The following is a 27513-nucleotide window of genomic DNA, read 5'->3' as shown; positions in this document are numbered from 1 at the left end:
ATGCACCTTGAAGATGCTGCTCTTGTGGCTGTATAGGGGCTGGGGGGGGGAAGGCACCCGCGATTATTGCCGCTGCCTTTCCCAGAGAGGCACAGCAGCGAAGGGAGGAAGAACAGCCACCCGGGCGGCTGCTGCAGCGGCAGCAGTTTCCCCTTTCCCCAGCCCTGACTCTACGGGCGCATGCTCACTTGTGCCCGCAGCCCTGGACCATATTTGTCAGGACTACTCGAGAGACGGAGAAAAAAAAATAGAGAGAATTTGGGGGGGTAAGGAAGCGGCTGGTTCCGATCTAATTGTTAACCCGTTAGGAGAACTGCAATGCAAAATGCTGAGGGTTGCTTGAATTTTCTCTCGTAGCCGAGGATGAAAGTTAGAGAGACGGATAAAGGGAAGCAAGCGCACCTCCTCTCCCTCCCTTATGAAACGGATCGGGGGGTAAAGAAGGGAGGAAAAAAAGGGGTGTGTGGGGGAGGAACGGAGGAGAGGGATCAGATCCCTCCCGGCCTTTAGCTCAGGGGATGGAACTTAATTTGGGGAAAGTGTGGGCAAATGACTCTGAAGTGGCCGGCGAGTGGGTGGATCACTGGGGACCTTTCCTAAATCATAAGTGAGTGCGAGTGAAAGAGGAACAAAAGAGAGAGCGAGAGAGAGGTGCCTTTGCATCCAAACATATGACGAATATTTGGGAGACGGGGGGGCTGGGAAATGAGGGGAGCATTTCACAGTCAAGGCGGCGGCGGCGCGCGCGCGCGGGGGGGGGGATTTTGCAGACTGCCGACCCGCCTAAGGGAGCTCGCGACCGAATTCTTGACACTTCTGAAGGGCTGTTGGGAGGGGTGATGTCTAATTCCGGGGAGGAGGGGAGCCACAGCAAGGGTCTGGGGCGCTGGGAGAGGGCGGCGTAGGGACCACCCCGCAGTCCTTTTTGTGTGTTGGCGAGCTGCCTCAGGAGACGGGGGGGGATAAAGGTTGGAAGCGCGCGGGGAAGGCAGGGAGAAAGGACTTTCCCCATCCAGATTCGGCTGCGGCGGGGATATACCGGTTGAATGTGCGGCGTGTGTTGTGTCTCCCCTCCCGCAAAAAGGCCTATTCAGCGCCGCGCGCAGCAGCCGCCGCGAGCCCCGGGCGGGTTTTTTCTTTCTTTCTTGCCTTTCCCTCCCTGGCTCCCTTTCGCAGCTTCTGGACTTTGTGTCGTGCGTGCGCGCGTGGCGGTGTGCGTGTTTCTTATGTGTCGGTATATCTAGAAATATAATACTGAGCTCCCCAGTTCCGCCATTTTGGGCAAACTTTGCACACGCACGCACACACCACACGCGCAGAGGCGCTCCTGGCAGCGGTAGGGGTGGTGGGGAGCGCCCGATTCCCGTGGATTTCCCTGCATGTAAACGTGTGTGTGGGGTGGGGATTGAGGTCATCTTCCAGGGAGGAGAGTGCGCTTGAGACAGTAGCCCCCTCCCACGGAGAGACGCGGCGATTTGTTTGAGTGTGTGTGTGTGAGAGAGAGCGAGAGAGAGAAAAAAAAGGGACGTGTTTACAGCTCTGGTGAAGATGCTTCGTCTGAATTCTGCCCGCTAACCGCACAGAGGTGCCCCCTCATGCCAGGAAAGCTTCGCAACTTTGCTGCCCGCTCAGATCCTTGCGCTTCCTGGAGCCCGTGCAAATAATAAGCCGCCGCCGTAGTGACACACTTGTTCATAGGGGAGCTTGGGGAGGCGTTCATTCTAAAGCTTCGCAGGACTGAGTGTGCGGGAACGTGAAGAAAGGCCTGCTGGGCGGCGTGCGGGGGTAGAAAATAACCGAAATAGGGGGTGGGGACTCTGCGGAAGCCCCCTCCCCTTCATTCACACACGCCGAGAGAGGAAGTGTGACGGGAAAAGTTTGAAAGGAGCGAGCCCTTTTTCCAAAAGGCACCCCCTCCGAAGTGTCTGGTCAGGGAGTGTGAAGGGAACCTGGGCTGAGGAGACCTTCAGGGTCTGTGTGTGTGTTTGTGTGTGAAAAAACAAGGTGGGTAATTTTTTTCTCGGGGAGCGGGTCTCTGGCTATCGGAGCGGCATCTATACGAATCAAGAAAAAACACACCAAAAACCATTTCTTGGGGGGGCGGGGGGGGGCACGACGGCTTTCCTGAAGGTGGGGAGTGCGGGAGGAGAAGGGTGAAAAACGTCTTGTATTCATTTCAGGCAACCTCCCCTTCCCGGATTCCGTCGCAGGCTCCATAAGAAAAACGGGACCCGATTAACAAACAAGAACCTTTCATTATGCAACTTCCTCAGTTACGGTTTCTCTCTGTCTCTCTCACGCACACACCTTTTGCCTCCTGTGTAATAGTCTCGTCCTCTACTGGGGCATTTCCCTCCAGAGCAAGTGGAGACGGCGAGGTTATTTACACACAAAACCCCGTTTGAAAAGCTGATTCACTGAATTTACAGCTTCTAACGCGAATGAAGTAAAGTGGTTGGGAGAGAAACTTCACTGCAGCCGAAGGCACAACTTAGATTTGGTAGTTTTGCTGATGTGTAAACGGGCCCCTGGTAAAAGTTGTAGGCAAAAGGATCTCTGCTCCTTCACCCTTGCGGCTCTTTTTAAAATTTCAGCGCAGGGTTTTTTGGGGGGCGGGTGGTGGTGGTATGGATCTTGAGTGAGAACAATATTTCTCCAGAAAAGTTTAAAGTACAGCAAAAAATATACTCCAAAACTGGCCAAGGAGGGACCCCTACTGGTGGATTAGAGGTATCCATCCAGGAGGGAAAATTCAGATTTGGGCCTAAGGACATAGGTTAGAGGTTTGTGGGAATTTATTTTGAGTTGACATGCTGATTGTTCTCTTTAAAAAATGTTCTCTAAAAATCATGCAAGTATGCCTTGATTTTATTTTATTTTATTACTGCCAGCCTTACCATTTCCATAACTACAATATTTCTGGTGAATATATCAGATGAAAATGAACGGTTAGAATGTTTATGAGGCTTGTTGTGCGATCAAATTGTTTCCTATTGTTTGCTCAACAGTATACATCTCTTCCAGTTGAAGATAGGCGTGGATATGTTTTTATTCATCCCCATCCAATTTCTTCATTTTATTACAGAATAGCATTAATTGGCTACTTTTCCTTTTATTTCTGGTGTGTGTGCTGATTCAAGAAAATGTAGATATTATTTGGTTTCCACTGAAGAGTTTTCTTTTAACTTACATATATTTTGTAAACATGTATTGCTCTTTACTAAACTCTTATAAAGAAGACTATGTTAGTTGCACATCACATTTACTCTAAGATGAGTACTCACAAGAGTAGGATTTACACAGTTAAATACATAAAAATGCATCTAAGATTCAGTTCTGAGATGCGTTTGATTTTTTTTTTTTGTGAGGGGGAAATGGGAATTGGGAGGCTTTCCTTGCACATAAGCGATTTCTGTGAAACAGAATTAACAAACTTGGTCCTGGAATAATCTGAGAACAAGTTCACAGCTTTTAACAATAAATAAAAATATATCCAATGTAGAAAATTAATAATAGAATGTTTATGAGAAGAACAGTTGGTTTTTATACCCCGCTTTTCTCCACCATAAGGAGTCTCAAAGCAACTTACAATCACCTTCCCTTCCTTTCCCATCAACAGTCACCTTGTGAGGTAGGTGGGCCTGAGAGAGTTCTGAGAGAACTGTGTTTGGCCCAAGGTCACTCATTAGGCTTAATGTGGAGGAGTGGGGAATCAGATTAGAGTCTGCCACTCTTAAACACTACACCATGCTGGCTCTCATGAGTTGGTCTGTCTTACCTGAGCAAATGTGTCTATGGTAAAGAAGAACTGATGCTGGCATGAATGGGTTAAAATGCCTGGTAATCCTTTTCCATTGTCAAAACAAAGTGGAGGGGAGGGGAGAGGAGACAGGTAGTGAATTGTCAAAGTACCTGGAGCTGTCCTGTAAGCACACTTTTAAAAAAAATCACATCTACAGAATGTCCATTTGGATATCAAATGGATCATTACTTTATGCAGGTGTGAAAAGATAATTTTTCTGAACTGTGGTTTACTCAGGTAAATACAGAATAGCTGCTTTCTTGGAATCCTAAATGGAGATGTGAGGGAATCAGAGGGTCTCTTCTTATGAGACATTTTGCACTAGATGCATTTTTTTTGTATGGAGATATGATGTGCAGGCATATGCTTCAAATAGGGCTCTTCCTTCAAACATACAGAAACCCTAAATAATCTGATCTTCTGTATATTTTGAAGGGAAAATTCATATTTGGATTGTGTGTGTTCATATATGGTATGCTATGAAATACTCCATTAAATGTACTTCAGTTCAAATGCCTTAGCTTGTCTATAATTTTGATTAAAGTTAGTTGGAGGGGAAAGAGAGGTATTTTCCATCCCCTTTGCCCCCCACAACCTTTTTAGATGCTTTCAACAGCTTAAGATATGTCAGTTTTTTCATTATTATATCTACCTTCTCAGCGTTTCTGGTTAACTGTGGGTAATAGAGCATTTCTTCCAGCTGCAGGGGAAAAAATATCTCCACCTGGAGGATGTAATATAGGGAGATTCTCTTTTCTTTGTGTTTTATTGGATGAATCCTAGTTCATCTGAGCTGTTGAATGTGGTGGGAGTACTGATGTTCCCTGAGATGCGCTGTATATTCAGTTACTTTCTACAGTGTACTGTTAAATGAATCAAACTAATGACTTGAAGACAGCTTTTTCAACTCCTGTGACATATTTGTTGGAAAGTTTAGAGCTGTATTTAGTTTGTATTTATAGCAGTACTGTCATTTTAAAGTCACCTTTTTATCACTTCTGTTCTGAACTGTTCGTTTGGAATTCTGTGAGTTCTTAAGAACAATGAATTGTTTGAGCGCAGGGTAGTGTTTATTATTCATGAAGGGTTCAGTCATTGAGTTTAATTGGGCTTTTCCTGTTGTATGTTGAAAAAATAGTTTCTGATCGATATAATGTATTTCCATTAACACTTCATCTGTTTTAACGTTATAAGGACAGGTATTCATGTGAATAGAGACAGTGTTCCTGTAGTGATCAATCAAGATGTGGAAAGAACAAGCATACATTTCAAGAACAAAATAATCAGTTGAAGAGCAAATCTGTGTATAAGCAGTAATTCAGGAAATAATATATTTCAGAATAATGTTCAAGTTCAAATATTTACTTGGAAGTTCATTTCACTAGGGCTTTTTTGTTGTTGTTCAGTCGCACAGTCGAGTCCGACTCTTCGCAACCCCATGGACTAGATCCTTCATTTTCATTATCTGGCCTTCCAGGGAACAGTCAGGGTTGATTTCTTTTAGGATTGACTGATTTGATCTTCTTGCAGTCCAAGGGACTCTCAAGAGTCTTCTCCAGCACCATAGTTCAAAAGAATCTATTCTTCGGCGCTCGGCCTTCCTTATAGTCCAACTCTCGCAGCCATACATGACTACTGGGAATACCATTGCTTGGACCATGCGTATTTTTGTTGGCAGGGTGATGTCTCTACTTTTTATCATGCTGTTTAGGTTCGCCATCGCTTTCCTCCCAAGTAGCAGGCGTCTTTTAATTTCATGGCTGCAGTCACAGTCTGCGGTGATTTGGGATCCCAGGAACGTGAAGTCTGTCACTACTTCCACGACTTCCCCTTCTATTTGCCAAGGAGTGATGGGACCGGATGCCATGATCTTAGTTTTTTTGATGTTGAGCTTCAAGCCCACTTTTGCGCTCTCCTCTTTTACCCTGAGCAAGAGGCTCTTAAGGTCCTCTTCACTTTCTGCCATTAGAGTGGTATCGTCTGCATATCTGAGGTTGTTGATCTTTTCCCCAGCAATCTTAATTCCCACTTGTGATTCATCCAGGCCGGCATTTCGCATGATGTACTCTGCATATATATTAAATAAGCAAGGTGACAATATACATCCTTGTCGTACTCCTTTTCCTATGCTAAACCAATCATGATGCATAGGATTAGGTACAATGGAAGAATAGAATTGAATTGACTCCCAAATCAGTCTGGTAAAGGGGTATGGAAAACTAGCCAACTATACAACAAATTTGGGACAATCTGGTGAGAACTGTTAAAGTTATAGTTGGGAGTCAAATTTTGTTCCCCAATAGCTGATCTTAGTCTGGTATAAACTGTTTACAGAACTGTGATACCGGTTGACTGGCTGTCGGAAAAACCCTGGAAGGCTTGGACCTATTGTTTGAGGTGCTCTCTAGTTTACCATGTTTCTGTGTGATTTCATGTTAAACAAGTCTGCATTAAAATGCTGTAGAATAAATGGTAGTGCAATAGAGACCTGAGTTAAGATTTTTCTTCAAATTGGTCAAAAATGTATAGGTAATAATCATGTGTTGATTTCTGATTGCAATCATCTTGTGTACCACATCTGTCCTTTGCTTTTTTGTTTGTCCTTTTTTTGTTTGTCCTTTTCAAGAGATGTAAACTAGGAAAAGGGACAATAAAAGGGTTTGGTTGATGATACTGTTTATATATCCCTGAAAGAATACCTTGGTTATAGGGTTGCCAAGTCCAAATTCGGGAATATCTGAGGACTTTGGGGGTGGAGCCAGGAGACTTTGGGGGTGGAGCCAGGAGACTTTTGTGATGTCACTTCCTGTGATGTCACTTCCAGATCAAATGGCAAGTCATGTCCCCTCCCCTTCCGATGATGTCACTTCCAGTACACTGCACCAAAACCCCACTTCTTCCTGTGATGTCACTTTCCAGGCTCTCCCCCAAACCCGCATCTCCCTCTGAAGTAACCTTCTTTCAAAAATTAAAATCTAAATTCAATGTCATATATCAGTTCCCACCCCCACCTTTCTCCTATTTTACAGTACCTCTAGGCTTTTAGCCCTCCTTCCAGCACCAAGAAGAACAGAGCATCACTTGCCCCAGACTGAGTTAAGAACATAAGAGAAGCCAGTGTTGGATCAGGCCAATGGCCCATCCAGTCCAACACTCTATCACACACTGGCCAAAAATACCAGGTGCCATCAGGAGGTCCAGCAGGGGGGCCAGGACACTAGAAGCCCTCCCACTGCTGCCCCCCCCCCCCAGCACCAAGAATGCATTGCATGACTTGCCCCAGACTGAAGGTTCCTATCTATACCTTGTGGCTAATAGCCACTGATGGACCTCTGCTCCAAAAGAATAGGGACTGAGAAAGACAGAGACAGAAACACAAAAGGGGGGGGGAGAAAGAGACAGAGCAAGAGCTACAGAGAAAAAGAGAGATAAAGAAAGAGAAAACAGACAAAGTAAGAAAAAGAGAGAGAAAGAAAGAGAAAGGAAGGAAGCGAGAGGTAGAAACAGATGGGGAGAGAGGAGTAAAAGAAAGAAAAATGAAAGGAAGGAAATAAGACAGACAGACAGAAAGACAATAGGAAGGAAAGTAGACAGGCAGCCAGAAGCATTCCTTCCTTCTCTCTAACTTTTTTTTTGGGGGGGAGCGAAAGGGCGAGGAGCAGCTGGAAAAGTTTAGAAAGGGAAGCAGCATGTTTTTACAATGTCTTTCTTTCCTTCCCTGATCTCGGGGAAGGAAAGAAAGGGATTGAAACATGGCCCCCCCCCCGCCACTTCCCTGGGCGCCTTGTCTGCAATAGTAGAAAGGTTCAGGGAAGCAATGGGGCACACAGGAATGGCTGGCTGCCCTCGATCTCCCCAGCTTGCACGCCTCAGCGCGCTGGCTGGGGAGACCGAGGACATAGGCAAACGTGCCTGCTTCCCTTCCTGCACTTCTCTAGCTGCCCGCAGCCGCGGAGTGGCTGGAAAGGTTTAGAAAGGGAAGCAGCATGTTTTTACAATGCCTTTCTTTCCTTCCCTGATTTCCCTGATCTCGGGGAAGGAAAGAAAGGGATTTAAACATGCCCCCCCCCACCGCCGCTTCCCTGGGCGCCTCGTCTGCAATAGCAGAGAGGCTCAGGGAAGCAATGGGGGGCACGCAGGAATAGCTGGCTGTGCAGCGCAACTGAGTAGAGGCAAGGCAAGGGCTGGGCCCACCACCCGCCCCCAGGAGTCCAAAACCTTACGGTCCCAATACTTACTGTCACACTAGGCTGGTGGGGCTTCAGGAACCGCTGCAGTGAGGCCAGGTGGTGAGGCTCAGAGAGAGACCGCTGGCCACGTCACAAGGACAAAAACTAAAGCACCAGATGACGTCCACGCCCGCCACAAGACCTCACACTGGCGCACACTAGAGGGAACTGAAAACTGATGCTCTAGCCCTTGTCTCTATGGTTTTCAGAGCCATAGAGACTTGGAGGACTTAAATCCTAGAGTGTCACTTTCCGGCCGCCATTTTTTTCCCCGGGGCCCAATTTTTAAAAAGCGGGAAGGGGTATTTAAAGCGGGGGTTCCCCTGCCCTCAGCGGGGGCTTGGCAAGTCTACTTGTTTAACTGCCACAGGCTTGAGGCATGAGGCTGCAGTGGGGGGAAAAGGAAACACAAATTACATTCAGGAGTAGAACCATCATACTGTATTGATATCAAATGTGTTTTAGGTATTGAGGGCCACAACTGCAACAAAATGAAGCAGAGGGACATGTAAGGTAAAAATATCCTGAGCTGAAAGAATGTACATTGTGATTACAAGTTTCTTGTCTAACTGTACATGGGTCACAAATGTAAGTCCAACTAAGTTCAGTTGAACCAGGATTACAGTTCAGAGCTTTCAGAGAGCTTTGAATATTGGCTAGGTTTTGTTGTTTTTACATACATAATTTTTAAAAGCTATATAAACACAATATTCCTAATTAAGTATCCACATAATGATTATTGCATTTAACCAGATAAGATTACCTCCAGTGTATGCTCAACTGAATCAAAACTGTAACTATACTTTGAGAGTTAATAAGTAGTAGAAGTTCCTTGACTTGAATATCTGACTGGGAGATGTGTATATAATACTAGAGGGGCTTTTTTTTTTGCCTTTTAGTTGTATTGCAGTTTTAGATGGCTGCTTGTGGTTACTTTCCTGAGCTGCTTTGAATGCTACTTTGCAGGAGAAAAGCAGGATACTGTTGAGCCAGACATACACTGGGGTCGGACCATGGCTGTCATGTGTGCCATGAACTCCAGAGCCATGTCTAGAATAGCAGGTTTGGAATGAAAATGAAGATAAGCTGTATGCCTGAGAGCTCTCATGACTTCTTTAAAGTCACCAAGGAAATCTATTAGTGATCAATACACTAACAATCTCCAGTGTATCTTATGTGTCCAGTACCATGTATACATATTCAATATGTACCATATTCAGAACAGAGGATTTGGAAAGGAACATGTGGTCTTTATGGAGAACAACATCCTCCCATCCACTCCCCCTGCATTTTTCTTGAACAGCTGACCTGGATAGCCCAGGCTAGCCTGATTTCATCAGATCTGGGAAGCTAAGCAGGGTTGGCCCTGGCTACTGATTTGGTTGGGTGACAACCAAGGAATACCAGAGTTGTGATGCAGAGACAATGGCAAATCACCCCAAACATCTCTTGCCTTGAAAACCCTATGGGGTTGAGCAACTATAACACAGAATAAAATACATCTGTTTATTGCAAAGTGCACAGTAACTACAAATGAAAAACAACAAATGCAGATGAAAACAAAGAGGTAGTGGGTATCACATCCATTAAGAGACTGCATACAGCAACAAATATAAGTTACACGTACAATAGCCACTATGTGTAACTTTTCTGTTGCTTTCTTAATGGATGCAGTGTGATACCCACTACCTCTTTGTTTTTCTCTGCATTCTACAAATGATGTTTTTGATTTGTAGTTATTGTGCACTTTGCAGTAAATAGATGTATGCTGCTTTTACACATACTGAATAATGCACTTTCAATCCACCCCTTTGCTACTGGAATTTACTGTGTGAAATGGAAAAATCCACTTGCAAACAGTTGCTAAGGTGCATTAAAAGTGCATTATGTAGCTTGTGTGAAAGCACTTGTATTTTGTTCTGTGTTCTAGCTGCTCAACCTTCTAGGTTCCTGACTTGACTCTCAGGTTGGGTTTCCTAGCCCTGTGGGGTTGCCATAAGTCAGCAATGACTCGACACCAAAAAAAAGAAGAAGTTTGGCTCAAGTAGCTAGGTCTCTGTTGTATGTGGCAGTCTGATTTCAGGTTTAAACTATGGATTATAGCTGTTCTTTAACAATGTACTTGGCATTAAAATGGCCATTAGGTTTTGATGGGTAACTGAAATGCCTTTCCAAGTGCTGGAGCTGAGGCCAAGACCAGAAGATTTAGTCATATTATGTTATACTTCCCTGTTGCTGTATTTCCTGCCCAAATTCACATCACCAGTTTGACATGCCATGCCAGTTTGAGATCTATCAAAGCTACAGCCAAGTGAGGAAAGCTCATAGTAGGTGTTCCACATCTCTGCAAGACAACTGGATTGACAATGTAGCCAAATAAGTTAACTATCCCTTTCCTTTGCTCATGAGGAAAGTACACATTTTGCCACTTCTCCCCCCCTCCCTGTGGTTGAAATCAGGTTGATTGATATAGCTAAGTTGCCCACTCTCATTGGACAAATGGCATATAAGCAGTTGATTTATAAATGGCAAGCAATAAATAATGAAGGGATTAGAAAATAAACCTGCACCAACACTCTGGGATAGTCTGCAACCAAGAATCCACTGCCCTGCACATGTCACAGAAACCAAAATAGTTGTTTCTAATAAGTAATCCAATAAAGTTCTGTATATTCCTACTGGGCCCCTCATTGGGGAGACCTACCTTTGGTCTGGGGTTAGCAATTCTCCCATTCTCAGTGAGCCCCCTTAGAGACCAGGTAGAGACACTGAATCTCTCCAGGAGGAGAACACAGCTCTACCACAAATATAGCCATTCACTTAGCTGCTGATACAGTGATGGAAGGGGGCTTCAGGTCTTGCCCACCTTTTTTGTTGCTGGAGTGAAAAATGTATGATGGCATCATATCCATGTTTTTGTACTATTTTAGCAGATCCAGATCAGGTTGAGATGGACCATGTCCCTGTATTGATTTGCCTAGAATTCGAAACCCTTTTTATCCCCATCCCTTATTGGGCTTGTAGGCCTTGTCTCCTCAATTTCACAGATGGAGTACTTAATTTAGGTGTATGTTTTACTCATATCTCTGGAGGTATATTATATTAATAGTTGCCTCACAGATTATATACCATTTACAGGCTTTAACTGGAATATAAGATGATAAAAGTTTTTAAATGTATTTAAATAAATAAGGAGTGATTAAAGTTCAGTTGATGTATAATCTTTTTAAAAAAAATTAACTTAAATATCAAAAAAGTCCTACTGACACATTTTTAGAAAGTAGATTAGTCATTTCAGCCCACATTAGTGATTTTGATAAAGTGCCCTAGTCATATTTTAATTATTAAAATGTTATTTGATTGAATGTGTTGAGTATCCAGAGTGCTCTGTACACAAAACTACACTTGATGATTCAACATGTAAACTGCTCTGTTAAAAATATGTAATTAAAATTGTATATGTTAATATGAAAACTTTGATTGTTTTATATGTGTTGGCTGTTCAACTGTGTGTGTGAGTTCCTTGATGTAGTCACTATATGATGAATATATACTTGTGAACTTACTCTGAAGCATGCCCAGCTTGTTATTACTTGACCCCTTGGTTTCAGTAGGCTCCGAAACAGACTCTTAGAACTTAGATTATGTTTTAAAATGTTGTAAACTTGATCCCTCCATATTTACTCCAGCTTCAGTTTGACTGCAATTTATGTGATATTCTCATTATTCAGCAATGAACATTAAAAAATGAGTAATTCTGGAAACAGTCTACTAAGAATTCACAGAATTCTTACTGCACTGGCTTATTAACAGATTGGCATTTCATACAATAACTAAAGGGTGAGATCCATTGACACATATTTGGGCCACTGTATGTCATTAAATCACATTTTTATAGTTCTTAATATTTTTGTGATATTTGCTATTGATTCTTCTTTTGTCAGTTACTTTCTCTTCTTACCACTTTTCTGAAGGTCTCAGTCTTTGATCTGAATTCTTTGATCTCTTTTGCATTAAAGAAATACATTTCTGTCTGATATGCTGGACTCTGAGAGAGGATACATATAAAAGCTAGTAAAGACTATTATTTCTGTGACAATGGTTTGGATCCCATGGTACATCAGCATAAAAGTGCTGATAGTCAAGAATTCCTGCTCTCCCCATCCAGCAGCCATTTCTGACCCTAAGGAAGTTTGTTCCCAAAATTACGGAACCCACGAAGAATAATAGCCATGCAGGTCTGGAGGCTGCAGTGAGGAAGGGAAAGGGGTAAAATCGCTCCTTTCTGCCTCTTTTGTCAGCTAAGCTCAGCTCACTCAAGGGGCAGGAGGGTGTGATTTTACCCTCTTCCCCCTCCCTATTGCAGCTGACCCACATGACTATTGTTCTACTTGGGTCCCGTGATCCTGGGAATAAAGTTTGCTCGGGGGAGGGGAGAACTGGGAGGATCTGGGATCTTTGCATGGGCCTTGCAATATCTTTGTGCTGGGTCCAGCCCAATGTGTTTTTGAAATACCCCTTTTGCTGTACGTTGGCTACATTATCCTATCATTGCTCAGACTTCTCAGTACACACCAATGGGGTCTTGAATCAAAGTTGCACCCATTAAGATTCAACCCCAAACCCACTAATTAAGTTCCAAAGTCCTGGTGCAATGCCAGGAAAGATTCCAGTATATCGGGTTAATGGCAGTTCGTCCCCATTGGCATTAAGGTAAATTCAAATATATAAAAAGGCCTTCTTGAGTCCTCCATGCTTTGTAAACGATTCCCACCCAGAATCATTTTTCCATCACCACAAGCATGGCAATATTGGACCCTTCCTTTTCAAGACAGGCAGAATATGGTTTCTTCTCTCCCATTCTACTTTCCCTCCCAAATTTAACCTTTCACATCTTTCTTTCCAGTTCCCCTCTATTAGGTCTCCTTTTTCTGGTCTGGCTTACCTTACAACAACCAACTTTTCCCTGTTGCATCCCAATTAGAAACTCCTCCCCCTTATCCTAATCTTGGTTCTTGTTTGCCGAATAGAACCTTCTGGTACCAATTAGGGCAGCCCATCACCTATCTTATTCTCTCTGAGTTGGTTTGCTCTGGATTAACAGAGTGGGAAGAACATAATTTGGATTAAAAGTAACTTTAATTAGGAAATTGGTTTAAAGTAACACAGCTACTCATAAGGATTGAGTGAATTGATTGTTTTTGCTTGGTTTCTGTGATACAATTGCCTACTCTCAGTTTTCCATGCTGATTTTCCATGTCTAATCTATATCTTGTTAGGATAAAAAAACTTGCTGGTTAAGTGCTTTATCCTCCTCCTGTTTTTCCTTTGCTCAGGATTTGCTGTGTCAGATAAATAGCTGTGTATACAACATACTGAAATGATTATACCCTGAGTCTTGCGTGTAGGTTGCACATGTATAGGGGATGCTCTGATGTGACAGGCCTTGCACAGGGACTGATTTGGGTAACAATGTTTGAGGCAACTTAAAACAACAACAGTAATAATAATTGTAAATCAGTGTTCAAAACAAGTGTTGAAAATGTGCCAGCAAAACATGCAAAGATCTTCTTTTCCTATTTTAATCAGTCTATCAAATGACAGTATAAAAGGTTGTCAAAAAGGTTAGATGCAGCCCCCGCCATAGACTAAGAAGGCAGCCACAACTGCTGTTGGACAGCAGGATTTCTAAAGAAGCATGCCATTGCATCATTTTTAAGCCTCTCCGCATTTTTATCATCCTTTCAACAGAAGCCATTAAAACACTCACACTGAAGAGGTAAGCTTACATTCTGATTAATGCAATGTGTTCTATATGGGGACATTTCGTGATTACTTGAAAGCTTCTTTTAGTATGTGGCTGGCAGTTTGCTTCACTAAACTGCTCACTCAGGCCACATTATATACTAATGTTCTTAGCTTCCAGGGTATTTGTCAATACAAAAACATATATTTTGGTCGTACAGACCACGTTACGATATAAGTCATGTGACTAGAATGGTACCGTGGCATTTTAAAATTCTGACATGTAAGTTGCTTTTGTTCATAGGTATTGCTTGAGGTGAAGGCAACAGAAACATCTATATTTATATATCAGCAGCAGGCTGTTAGTTAATATCCTTCTCTTATGAGTTTGCCTCCTTACTGTGTAGGCCTCCCCTCATGCATCGCCCAGGGATGTTATACAGCCTGCCTTGCGATCTGCATCAGAACTCCTGCTTCGTGTGTCCCCACTAGTGGGTGGCTAGTAAGGACAGAGCCTTTTCTATTGTGGCCTCTTGCTTATGGAATTCCTTTCCCATAATCCTATGCCTGCCTCTTCATCTGATATCTTTCTGGTGCCAGAAAAAGACTTTATTTGCCTTCCCCCCCCCCCCCCCCCAGTGTATGCATTGTCTTCAGTTGCTATTGCAGTTGCGGCCTCTCTTGTTTGTTTTCTACTGTTGGTAATTGGTTACATAAAGTTTTAAATAGGGAGTGCTGGTCCACAAAACCCTGAGTGGGTTGCTTTCTCTTCTGACTGGATCTTGTTTTCATCTGCTTTACAACACAGTGTTACACATTACCTTGTGACCTTTGTAATAATTCCTCCCTTCTGCTGCTTGCAGCTTTGGTTATAAACCTTTCTTCCACTTCCTGCATCTCTTGATGCATTGTATGATGAAAGCATATGTCATAATACATTTGCTGGTCTTCAAGGTGTCACAGAACTCTTTGTTGTTTTCATGACTGTAAGGACTTACCCTAATGGTCATCCCAAAATAGGGTTGTCAGGTACCTTCTCACAACCGGTGGGAGGGGGTGGGGGGTGCTACTAGGAACAAAGACAGGCTTAGGCAGGCCCGTAGCTACATTGAAGCATTCTGCGGCCCGCCCCCCCGACTTCCTACCAAGGCCCCACAATTTCCCCACCTGTCAGCAGCCCCACAGGCTCCATCCTGGGCTGGCGGCCAAATTGGGCAGAATCAATTTCGGCTGGCAGAAAGACTCCCGCATGTCAATTTCGGCAGTACGAGCCCATTGGGGAGTCTTTCCGCCAGCCGAATGTCAATTTCAACCCCATTATATCCTATGGGCCATTGAAGTCAATGGTGAAAACATAGGGCAGTGATGGTGAACCTTTTAGAGACCAGGTGTCCAAACTGCGACCCAAAACCCACTTATTTATCGTGAAGTGCCAACACGGCAATTTAACCTGAATACTGAGGTTTTACTTTAGAAAAAACAACTCCTACATTAACTTAACATGATCCAAACAAAGTAAGGAAAGCAATCCCAAATGCTTTCATTTACTTAAAATTATTTGGCAGAGAATTCAACACTTTAATGATGGTCTGGGCCGGGCTGGGGTGATGGCATGCGTGCCCACAGAGAGGGCTCTGAGTGCCACCTCTGGCACCCGTGCCATAGGTTCACCACCACTGACATAAGGTATAGTCTATATTCCATGAAGAACAATGGGAAGGGATGGGGGCAACCTGTTTTCAGGCCCATAGAATTGGACCCCTGGTCCAATGATTTTGAAACTTGGTGGGTATCTTGGGGAGAGGCTCCAGCAGCTACCCTGTGAGTTTGTAGCCTCTCCCTCAAACCATCTCCCCTCCAGCCTGCAGAATATACCGTATGTTTTCATCATTGACTTCAATGGCCCATAGAATATACTGGGGGCAATTGAGATCAGAGAATCTGAATCGGCCCACAGCAGCCTGAAAGGGGCCCGAATGGGCTATTTTCGGGGGTGCATTCAGCTCAGACGAACTGAATGCACATCCCTAAGGCACAGCATGAAGTGGTGCAAGGCAGCCAGGTGAGCGGGTTGGCAGGTGAGGTGTGGCCAGGGGGCTGTGGGTCCTGTGGCTGAACCTGCAACTACAGAGATTTCTCCCCTTCTCCCTCCAGTGCAAGATTGCAGACCTCACTTGCTTGCATGCACCTGTGCCCTCATCGACGAGGAAGCTGGTCGCCAAGGGAGAGAGAAACACAGCACTCCCTCAGCTTCTCCTCCCGGGTTTTTCCTTCAGCTCCCACCTTCTCAGTCTAGCCCGATTGCACCAACGCAGGGCACACACAAGCCACCAGCGGCAGCAGAGCAGCCATCTCCATCCCGTCTGGGGAAATGAGAGGAGGAGGGGATCCTCCTCAGGTTACTCAGAGTCAGTGACTGACTTCCGCTTTCGCCCACCCTCCACAATAGGGGAAATAACTCTGCTCCTGCCTGCGAGTGTGAATTTATTTTATTTTATCAGTACCCCCTGACTTATTTAAAGGCCCCCTGAATTAAGAAATCCTGGCTACGGGCCTGGGCTTAGGCCTGTGTGGCTGGTGACACAGGCCTAGGTCTTCTTTTGCCTCCAGTGAGTCCCTCCCCTGCCAGCTGATTGGGGCTGGGGGGAGGGGCCCAGGAACGGAGAGTTCCCTGCTCCTGGTGGGCGCCTGGCAACCCTACCTCAAAATATGCCCCTGATATATCAAATATGTACCTTTGTGCGATTGTCTCAAGTAAAGGAGATTGATTGGGGGGTTGCCTTGTAACAGGTGAACCATTACTCCTGGCTGGTAAGGGAAGTTTCCCTTTTAAAACAGACACCTAGAAACAAAGTGTCTCTTTGCCTGTTCCAAAGCAATGTATTAACCACTAAATCACAGGGCTATATTCAGTTTGCTACTTTCTTCAGTACCCAATCTTTGTAGGTTACAGCCCTCTGACTGTGGAGAAGTCAATAGATTATTTATTTCCAGGTGTCAAGTGAAAAGCTTGTTTCCCAGCCAAAGATCACTGGTGTTTATCTTTTAAGGTTTTAAGGTTTTTATTTAAAATCAATCTTATTCTTAAAATCAGTAAATGTGAACAATCACTGTGATGCTAAATATACTTGCATATGTAAATAACATCAGAATCAGAAATATGTACATACATATCATTATATGTCCCTTATCCTATTTAAAGATTAAAAGATAAAATACAGTTTCTGAAATTCTCACCAAAGTGCTTTCAGGAAATTAGATAGTCACATGCAACCCACACCTGAGAGATTCAGGGATCTTTTTGGGTGTGGCTATGTTATATATGACCATATCAAAATTTGTCATTTCAGATAGTATGAGGTGAGCACTTCTCTCAGCTTAGAAGAAATTTCCTGTAGAAATATATGTATCAAAACTGTGAACTATTAGATCAACTTGTTCAGAGATTTTTCTGGGCATCAATCCATCTATTCAAAGGTATCTCCTTTCCAAGGATGTAGCTGAGAATATTGCTGAGAAGGAAGAACTTGTACTTGTTTTGCAAATCTGAAAACTAAAACAAATTGTCAAGCCTAAGGTTTGTTTAACCAATACTTATAACAGATGAGAGTCTGCGACAGCCTCCCCCCTCCCCTTTAGAAAGAAGTTGGATAACATACTCTAGTACATGAGATGGTAAGCATGCTTTGCATGAAACGGCACTTGACTCTTGACTTGTGAGTTTACCTTAGCAAGGCAAAAAGACTAGCTCTGTCTGTGTACCTGAGTGTGAGGGAAGGAGGGAAGAGTAATAATCTGACTAAGAACTTCTCCACATTTTGCATTGAATTTTCTCACTACTACATCCATAGGAGCAATTGTTTTGCTGTCATCTGTGATGTAACAGGTACAGTCCTGTATGTCTCTGTGTGATGCACACAGCCGCATTCCAGACACGCTTCATTTTGTAACGGAGTCTGTAGAATTCTCCCAACAATAATATGGCTGTTTGATTGCTAGAAAAACTCTGGAATGCTTTCTTGAGCAAGATATTTGAGATGAGAAAGAGCTGCAGATTTATTGCCCTATAAACTGATAGTCTGGAAAGGTCCTAAGGATAGCATCATTTCTGTTACATTGAATAAACATGAAATAATAGTTTCAACTTGTTGGTGTTGCTGCTTTTGAATTGATTATTCAATTTCAGAAGCTTCTGCTCTGCCTTTCTTGCCGCAGAACCCAAGGTGGTTTATAAAAACAAAACAAATATTTCAAGAATAAGTGTGTAAAACAGTGAACAACCAAAAATAGCCAGAGCTAACAACATATATAATTAGAGAAAGAGAGACGGTTACAGAAGGCATTTAACACCAGTGGTTCCTAAAAGTTATATGGGTCTGTCCTGCAGAAAGCAATAGAACTTTACGTTAACTACATCTGTTTTATTCTGTTTGCCCCAATAAAACTTAATCATGATTAGTTTTAGGTGGACCAGGGCCAGTTTCTTTAAGGATTGACAGATGTACTGTCTTTTAGAGTAAAGCAAACAGCATTCTCTTGTTGAGTATTGTTTCCCTAAGACCTATCAATAATGTTCCCTTTTTAATTGTTAATGTTATGGAGTTAATAGCAGTTCTAGGTGCTTTATGAATTATCCTCATCATGTGTGTTGAAATTAATAACACAGTCTTTCCTGGTCCATTTCTCAGAGATTGTGAACATTCCAGTGTTTCCAGGTCTGCCTTGTATCCTATCAAGACCTGTGCTAGGAGTTTTATGTTAAAACCTAATTTTCAAGTACATTGGGCCCAATTCAGACTGGGACTTAAGCCTAAGCCTCCCACCAAATATGCTGCTTTCCAAACTGAGATGGCTCTAGGGAGCCACTATTTTAGCCATTTGGGAAATTTATATGTAGTCCAATAATTCTTATTTACAGTAGGCTGTTATCAGTATTTTGGGGTGGGCAAAATCTCTTCTAAAAATCACATGATGTGGTGTGCTTGAAGAAGTGTAAAATGTGACCGTGGGTTACAGACAACATTTTCATACTTATTTCTTTATTTTACAGTATATGCACCATGAACGAACCAGCTTCTAGCGGGAGTGGGCAAGATTTTGATGTATTTAGCGTAATGGACTGGAAGGATGGAATTGGTACCTTGCCTGGAAGTGATCTAAAGGTAATATTCTATAATCTTCAATATGCTTTGGAACAAGTAGCATAACCACAGATACAGAGCTATACATGCAGAGACTGCAGTTTAATGCACTAACACTATAGAAAGGCCATGTATTTGGCTTATACTCTTAGTGCAGTGGAATGATGAAAGCAGTGGCAATCTATGGCAAAGCAGGGAACAGTCTTTTGCAGAGGCTAATGGAAATGTGAAAGTATGCATCCTTAACTTAATGAAAAGAATCAAAGTGATTCAGTTCATGAATATGATAACACTGCTCTGTTCATAATAAATGCAGTGTCAGTCTATTAGGGAATGAAATGCCGACCTGCCAATTCTCCAATGGAATGTCAGTCCGATAACTGTTTCAACAAAAACTTCATGACTACTTGCTTCTTTGCATTCACAGAAGAATCTATGCTACAATCACCAAGCACTCTTGGTTTCTTTATCAGTTGCCAGAAGTACCAGTTACTACTGCAGAGCATTCATTTCACTGACAGGATTCTTGATTCTATAAAGGTTTAGTCTTATTTCCCACTTGATTAGGCAGCTTTGTTTGACTGCTGGTTTCTGACATATTCCAATTCAGTTGACATTGTTCATTTATTGCCAATTAGTACTTATGGTAGTTACCATGTTTGCAGTCCAGCATGAATGACTCAGATCTCTTGCTTTTTTGCAAGAGAGGGTTTGATTATGCACTCATGGGTACAACCTTGCTGGAACTAAGGCGGTGTTTGTTACCTTAGTCTGTAACCAGATTTCTTCTGATGTCATGGAATGAACCTCCTAACACAAACTAGAGAAGGATCCTCCTCCAAGATGTCCATAGGATATGTAATGACCTGGAGAATCCATCTGTGGTAGAAACTGTTGAATCTCACCAGCAAGTTCTTCTGAATACTAGGAAGGAAATCACATAAGACAGAATGGACTTGCTTCACCTATTATATAGAACAGTCTCTTATTTTTTGTTGCAGTCTCCTCTGTACTTGTTTGCATTTATGAAATTCAAGATTAGTCATTTTCTCATGTGTTTATGCAGCAGCTATTTCTACCTTCTTTCTGTATTCTAAATCAGTTCTTTTTTCCTTACAATTGGAGGAAGGGTCTTCATAACCTTCCCATTCTAGCTTAGTGTTTCTCCTTAGTTCTCTCTCAGTTTATTTGTAAACGCTTTAAAAATAACTGACTACTGTAATCTGTCTTCCAAATTCCTACAGATGACATTTTTCATAGTTGTCACAATCATATTGATTGGTGCCGCTGTGACATGTGGATTATGTTCTTATCCACATTTTTAATATACACGAGAATCTGGCTTCAGTGATCCACGCAATGGTCACCTTGAGGTTGGACTACTGCAACGCTCTCTACATGGGGCTGCCCTTGGTGCAACTCCAGAAGCTGCAGCTGGTGCAAAATGTGGCGGCCAGGCTGCTGATGAGGCTCCCGTGCAGGACCACATCCAGCCTGTGCTAAAGTCATTGCACTGGCTGCCAATAGCATACCGGATTCGCTTCAAGGTGCTGGTTCTGACCTTTAAAAAGCCCTTTATGGTCAGGGACCTGCCTACCTGAGGGACTGCCTTTCCCTGCATGTTCCCCAGAGAGCACCGCGATCAGGTTCACAAAACCACTTGGCCCTCCCTGGCCCGAAGGACGCCAGGCTGACATCGACGAGGACCAGGGCGTTCTCTTTGGTGGCTCTGACCTATTGGAATGAACACCCTGGCGAGATTAGGACCCTGCGGGACCTGTCATGGTTACGAAAGGGGCCAGAGCCCCCCAAAGCCCCACCATAGCTATGGGCCTGGTTGGATTGCCAACTCCAGTCTACTGACAGAGTGCCCCTAACACTGGCACTGACTATCAAGTGTTTGGGTGTGACTGCCTCCTTATCAATGGAGGCCCAGGTCACGAAGGTTGCCAGGCTGGCATTTCTTCAACTGCGCCAAGTCAGGCAACTGGCATCCTACCTGTCTCACCCTGACTTATCTACAGTAATCCATGCAATGGTCACCTCCAGGATAGACTACTGTAACTCATTCTACATGGTCCTACCCCTGAGACTGATCCAGAAGCTTCAACTGATTCAGAATGCAGCTGCATGCATCCTTATGGGGACCCCCCAGTTGGCACATGGCCAACCTGTGCCGCGCGAGCTGCACTGGCTTCAGGTTCAAGGTGCTGTTTTTGACCTTTAAGGCCCTTAGCAGTCAGAAACCCTCATATCTTTGGGACCACCTCTCCTAGTACGCTGCTAGAAGAGCACTACACTAGGGAAGCAAGAACCTCCTGGTGGTCTCTGGCCTGAGAGAGATCCAGATGTTTTTGACCAGGGCTGACCAGGGCCAGGGCTTTTTCAGCCCTGGCCCCTACATGGTAGAACTCTCTGCCGGAGAACATCCGTGCCCTGTGGGATTTGTTACCTTTCTGCAGGGCATGTAAGGCAGAGGTGTTCTGCCAGGCATTCAGTTGAAGATAGCAATGGTACAGCATGTAGTCTGGTGCTTTCATACCCTCCAATCTCTACAAACCCTCCCCCTAGGGTGGTCCCGGAAAATATGAAAACTGAACTTTTTACAATCTTGGAATGGTTCAACTACCATCTTGGAACGATTTAATCATATTATTGGTGTAGTATGTATTGTGCATTTATTGTTGGTTTTTAACTTTTAATTATTTATTGTATACCTTTTCTGTTGTTAGCTGCCCTGAGCCCAGCTTGCAGGGTAGGGTGACCTAAAAAAAATCTAATTTAATAAATAAATAAATAAATAAATATATTTTTAAAAATACAAAATCAGAGACAATATTTCAGCTATTTAGTTTGCATCTGGGAACACAGTCCCTCTAGCCCCTGCACTTACCTCCTTCTGAGGAGCCTCAGCTGATGTCTGGGTGACAGGAACCTGAGGCAACTGTCTTTGATGCCAGAGAATGAGCAGGTGAGGAAAGGTGAAGTGATGCCTACAGGGGGCAGTTGGCTGACAATGGGGAACTGGAGGAGGGAAGGGAACCTCTAAGGACTCCCTGGAGCAGAAGGCCCAGCAGGCCAGAAACAGACTAGGGTAATGTGGGATGGGCCCAACTCTGAGCAAGATGTCTAGGAGAGGCTTTTAAAAACTTGGAGGGTGGAGGGACAAGAGCTCATTCACCAGGAGGCCAGTCGCCCAATGCTTGGGATGCCCTGGTGGGAGCCCAGAGAAGTCCCACTCCAGGTGTTCTTTTATAGGGCCTGCCTGGCGGCAGGCAGCCAACAAGGAAGGAGGCCAGGTCTTGTCCTCAAAGCCAGAGGCAGGCAGAGGCCAGGGAGATATGGAATAAGGGTGAAGGAATACCCCACTCCTCCCTATTGCTGAGGCATTGTTCACAGGCATGCTGGGAAAGGAGAAGCTGGAAGGTACATCCCCTGTCTCAGGACCCTGCCCATCAGAGTCTGACAGTTTTTGTCTTAAGTTTCATCCATTATCCAGATATGTTTCATTGTCCTACACTGCCGTTTGTTTCAAAATCCAAATTACTAATACAGATGAGTTTATAGATGAGGAGAAAAAGAAAAGCTGCTGTACAGACTGGATCCTGCTGTTGTAGACAATTGTAGTCTAGTATGGGTTACAAAGTTTGGAACTTTTTCAATTTGGCAGACTAAGCAGCATGTTCAAATCAGAAACACTTCAGTGCTTCACAATTTCTGTGCACTATGTAGAGGGCCAGAAGAGTTGATATCTTCCAAACTGAAGAGCATATATAAATGTGAAGTGCTCTGCTTTTTTGAATCGCTCTGCTGATTGCACACAATCACCATCACCTCTGGATTCAAGTGCTTTCATCAAACTGGACAAGCTGCAATAATTTAAAATTGCTCCCTTGTAGAGTGGTGGTATATAGGGTATTTAGGCTTCCATGCTTTTCTTTTTCGCAAGTGCCATATTTCCAGAGTGGAATTACAGAGTGTGCCTAATGTATTATCACTGCATTTAAACAAGTAAAAGTATGAGTTAAAAAACCATCCTCTGAATAGACAGGAGTAGGGAAGTTTCAGAAAAAGATCATGGTGAAGCTAATAGCCTGACGAGGATCGCTAGAGATACATCTACCATCAAACCTGTTTCGTTATCCAGTCTCTTTCCATCAAGAGGCCATTAGTGTTGGTTTATTTGCAAAGGACAACCATTGTCTAATAACAGCTCCTTGGGCTGGTTTCAGGATATGAGCCCACTGATTAATACTTGGGAACGGTATTAAAGCATGTGGATGAAAGAAGTGCATTAAGGAAAAGAAATGCTTCTCAGGGTTAGCAGAATAAAGTTTATGTTTTTTGTTTGTTTGGGTGACTTTGGGGCAAGGAAGACATTTTCTTGGGTATAGAGCCCTGAAATACAGGCCCATAGCCAGGATTTTTTTGTTCCAGGGGGTATTTAAATTTTTAAGGGGGCAGTTAAATTAAAGTTAATTAAATTACCTACGTAGTGTCCCATGTCTTTAAGGAGGGGAGGCCAGATTTGGTTGAAGAAATGCAACAATGTGGTGGTGGTGGTGGGGAGACACTTCTGGTGTGCTTATCTGTTTGCCCTGCTCTTTGTTCTCCCCCTGCTGCTTAACTTTCCCCCAAATTCAGCACCGGCTCCACTCTGAGCCTTTTTCTAGCCCTTCTTTCATTTTTCCTCAGACTTGTGCAACCCCCCCCAGGCAGGCGTCAAAGGAGCTGGAGAAAAGGGAGGGAGGTTCAAAGCAGCCCAGCTTTGAAGGAGGAGGGAGGGGAGAGTGAGCATTCCAGGTCAGGTGCAGGGATTTTTTTTAAAAAAAGTGGCCAAGCCAGGATGAGAGCTGCATGCCTGAAGTCCACAGCTAACAAAAGCAACTGATTGGACAACAGAGACAATAAAAGGAGGGTGAAGGGCTTTTCTTTTTTCTTTTTGGTGGAGGAGTTGCTTTTGGTTTCCTTCTGGGACCGAAGAGAAGGATGGCAGGAGAGGGAAAGAGTTCCCTCCCGTCCCAGGCGAATGTATGGAGGCTGAGGGATCGCCAAGGAGCAGGAGGCGGCGGCGGAAGGTGGAAGGGCACCGTGGAAGGTGGTGACTGGCAAGGCAGGCAGCTGTGGGGACGTGCTTTGGGAACCTGGCATTGGCGGGAGTTGCCAGGCAGGAGTTGGAGAGAAAGTTGGCACAAGGGGGGTGGGGGGAGGGTGGGAACACACATGTTGGAAAGGCTGCAGTTGCTTCCAGAGCCCTGTGTGGCTTTAGCAAGAGGGCGGGCGAGCAGCTGTTGTTTTTGCTGCGTTTGCTGCCGCCTGTGCTGCTATGTTCCATTGAGGGGCATGGCTGTTAATTAAGGGGGCATGGTGCTGAAATGCCCCCCCCATTGCTACGGGCCCAGAAACTACAGAGGAAGTGGGAAGGAATTTTGTAAGGCTCTCTCCCCCACAGAATATTTGGGTTTTTTAAGCAGAAAGGGAGACTACAATAGGAATAGTTGGGAAGGTGGTGGTGAGAACTGGGAATGGAGTTGGGGTTTTGTTGTGGTTGTTTGTTTTGTATCCCTCTGTACTAATGATGTATTAAGCAGGGAATGATATCTCTTAAAATAACTTCCTTCTGTTTTAATTTCATCTAAACTAAATATTTCTTTCTGAAGAAGTGATCTGTGTTTGGCTACAGGTTGATGTATCGTTTTGAGAGGTACAGGTAGGGATGCCAGTCTCCAGGTGGGACCTGGGAATCTCCTGGAATTACAGCTCATCTCCAGACTACAGAGATCAGTTACCATGGAGAGAATCGATGCCTTGGAGGGTGGGCTCTATGGTATCATACCCCACTGAAGTCCCTGTCCTCCCCAAGCTTCACTGCCAAATCTCTGGGGGTTCCCCAATCCGGATCTGGCACTCCTCCCTCCCATCCCTCATCAGTGGCCAGGGGCACTTGGCAACTCTAAGTGTAGATCATATCTAGAGTTACAGTGTCCACTGAGAGATGCTCTCCATAGTATACCTAGTACTCTAATGCTTGTACTCTAAGGCTGAAATTCTGATCCATTTATCTGGAATTTTGCTATTTATCTTGGTGGCACCATGTTTCTACCTAAATGGTTAGGGTACAATTAAGGTTATAGTGTGTGCTTAGCTGTACATCATAGATTTGCTTCAGTTCCACAGGGTCTGTAAAATGGAGATGTTCTGTCAGGCCTTTGGTTGAGGCAACGGGTGTCTTATTATTCTGGCTTTCCCTGCTCCACCCCAGTGACCTGGTATGTTTAGTGACTCGGGGGGGGGGGGGATTGCCCACTGCCCATTGTTCAATTCTGGGCATATTTTATAGACCCATAGGAGCATTGTGCCCTATGTTTATGGGCCATCTGGATTTGCTCATTCATTGTATAATTGCAGAAGGTTTTATTTGTACTTTTAATCGTCGTGAGTCGCCCTGAGCACTGCTTTCAGGGAAAGGTGGGATAAAAATGCAACTAATATACAACCAAACAAAAATATGCAGTATGAGGTATAGACAGATCACTAAATCTGCAAGCTATTACATGGTTAATATATCTGCAAGCTATTACATGGTTAATATTTAAAGTAAACATATTTAAAGTTAACCATATGTAATAAACCTTCAAGAGCCGCAGGAGGTTGTAATTGTTTGAGATTTTGGTAAGTGTTCAGTACAGTTGGGGTGTATGTGTGTTTCTTTCTGAAGATGCTTGAGTACTCTCTGGCTTGGCTCGTGTTCTGCTTGACTGTCAAGAACGAGATGATAATTTGATGAGCAGTTCAGCTGATTTTGAGCAGCCCATTTGTTGTGTGTGATAGATACCATATGTTTAAAGTATAAATATAATAAAATCACATAGACATTTAAAAGAGGTGCGAAAACTCTGTGTCTTACCTTTTGGTGTTAGGTTACGTTTTTAAACAATGTTAATTTCTGCCAATCTGTAGATTGACCATAGGTCATGCATGCCACCTTCTTGCGTAGCATCATGAGCGTAGTAGTTCATCCCCCATCATTACGAAAGTGCTTAATTTTTTTTTTTTACTGTAAAAATAATAAAGGGATATCGTGCACATGCTGTGCACACAGACAAGTGAAGTGGAAAAATATCAAATGTGGGTAAATTCTCCTATGTGATTGCTAACTGCGGAAGCTCATCATATACTTTGGTTAAAAAAAAATAAGCACCACCAAGCACAGCTGCATAGCTAAATACCTGTTTGCCATGATTCTCAAATCATATAACAAGGCAAGGAGAGCCAAGGATCAGATCCCAAGCGATAGCGACTATCGAGTTGTGTTTGCTGTGACATTTGTGGGATTCCTAGTTTGTTCTGGAAGCATAAAACAAGATAGAAATAAGTTGGAGCTCTGTATGAAAAATGACAAAGAAACTAGGTAGCCATGTCAGTCCATAACACAAACCCAAAACCATGTAATAATTTTTATGTTAGGTTGCATTTTTGGTGGAATTGTATTACATATTTTATAATGACCACTAGATGGTAGTAGTGTGCTACATTTATTATATTGTTCTTTTAATACTATTTAATTATAGATACCTATTTTTCTTTTCTGCTCTAATATAATACCTCCCATCATCCTATCTGAAAGAAGTAAGGACTGGAAACTAACATCTATTTTACACATCCAAAGTGTGTTTTATATGGCCCCTATTATAGTCATTGGCTCTCCCTAAGATGGGTCCCAGATGCTCACTTCTGTTGTTAGGTAATCCATAACCAAACAGTTGTGAGCAACTGAGTAGGGCAGGAGGTTAAAGAACCTTTGTCTGAATTTTATCTCATGGACACAGTAGACAGAGTCAATGTGCTAGTCCATCATCTATTGCATAATTCAAAATATGGCCCATTTACAAATGGGTGGACAAATGTAACGTCCTCAATAATTACATTATTCTTTACTGCAGGAGAGGCGAGATTCTTTTGGCCGTCTGATTTACAACCTACTTTGTCATTTGAAAAGTGTAGTCCATCAGGCTACTAAATAGCCATGTGCTTGATCTCCTGTGACAAAGTGCAATTGATAGCAAAAAACCATATTGGGAAGCTTGTATAAACTGGAATGCATTTATTTAAAGCATTTCTAAACCATCTTTCCACCTAGCTTAGGGACCCCAAAGAGGCAAACAGTGAAAACATTAAAATAAGATTAAGAACACTGAAAACACATATAAATGCAGGGGTCTTTTGGGGCTGGAGCGCGCTGGAGCACCGCTCCAGCAGCCCAGGAGCCAGCGCAAATAGCGGAGCGGCAAGCCCCGCTCCCAGCTCCCCGTGCTGGGGCCGGGGGGAGGCCCGAAGAGCCCCGCCGCTGGGTCCCCCCTGCCCGTGCCAAAGCGCTGGGGCCGGGGGAGGCCCGAAGAGCCCCGCAGCCGGGTCCCCTGGGCCTGCGCAGGAGCGCTGGGGCCAAGGGACAGTGGGAGAGCCAGGCTGCCGGCTTCCCCGGTCCCCGCCGAAGCAGTAAGTAAGGGATCCGCGGGGCTGGGGATGGCAGGGGCTTGATGGGTGGTGGTGGGAGAGCCTCCCTCACTCCCTCCCTCTCTTTGCCCTCTTTCTCTCT

The 27513-nt window shown here is 43.9% G+C and overlaps 1 protein-coding gene across 1 annotated transcript in view; it reads left to right on the top strand.

Annotated features, from left to right (window-relative positions):
* The first annotated feature begins 240 nt into the window (after nt 1-240).
* L3MBTL3 (l(3)mbt-like 3 (Drosophila)) overlaps nt 241-27513 on the top strand; it is a 148576-nt gene continuing 121303 nt past the window's right edge. Inside the window, exons 1-2 of the mRNA XM_015411356.1 lie at nt 241-266; nt 18827-18938. Coding sequence (XP_015266842.1) covers nt 18837-18938 — 102 coding nt within the window. The 5' untranslated portion in view covers nt 241-266; nt 18827-18836. The remainder of the gene's footprint in view (nt 267-18826; nt 18939-27513) is intronic.

The sequence above is a fragment of the Gekko japonicus genome, unplaced genomic scaffold (assembly GCF_001447785.1).
Source record: "Gekko japonicus isolate JY-2015 unplaced genomic scaffold, Gekko_japonicus_V1.1 scaffold2568, whole genome shotgun sequence".
Taxonomy (NCBI): domain Eukaryota; kingdom Metazoa; phylum Chordata; class Lepidosauria; order Squamata; family Gekkonidae; genus Gekko; species Gekko japonicus.
The sequence above is the reverse complement of the archived record's forward strand: the minus strand, read 5'-3'. Positions and strand labels throughout refer to the sequence as shown.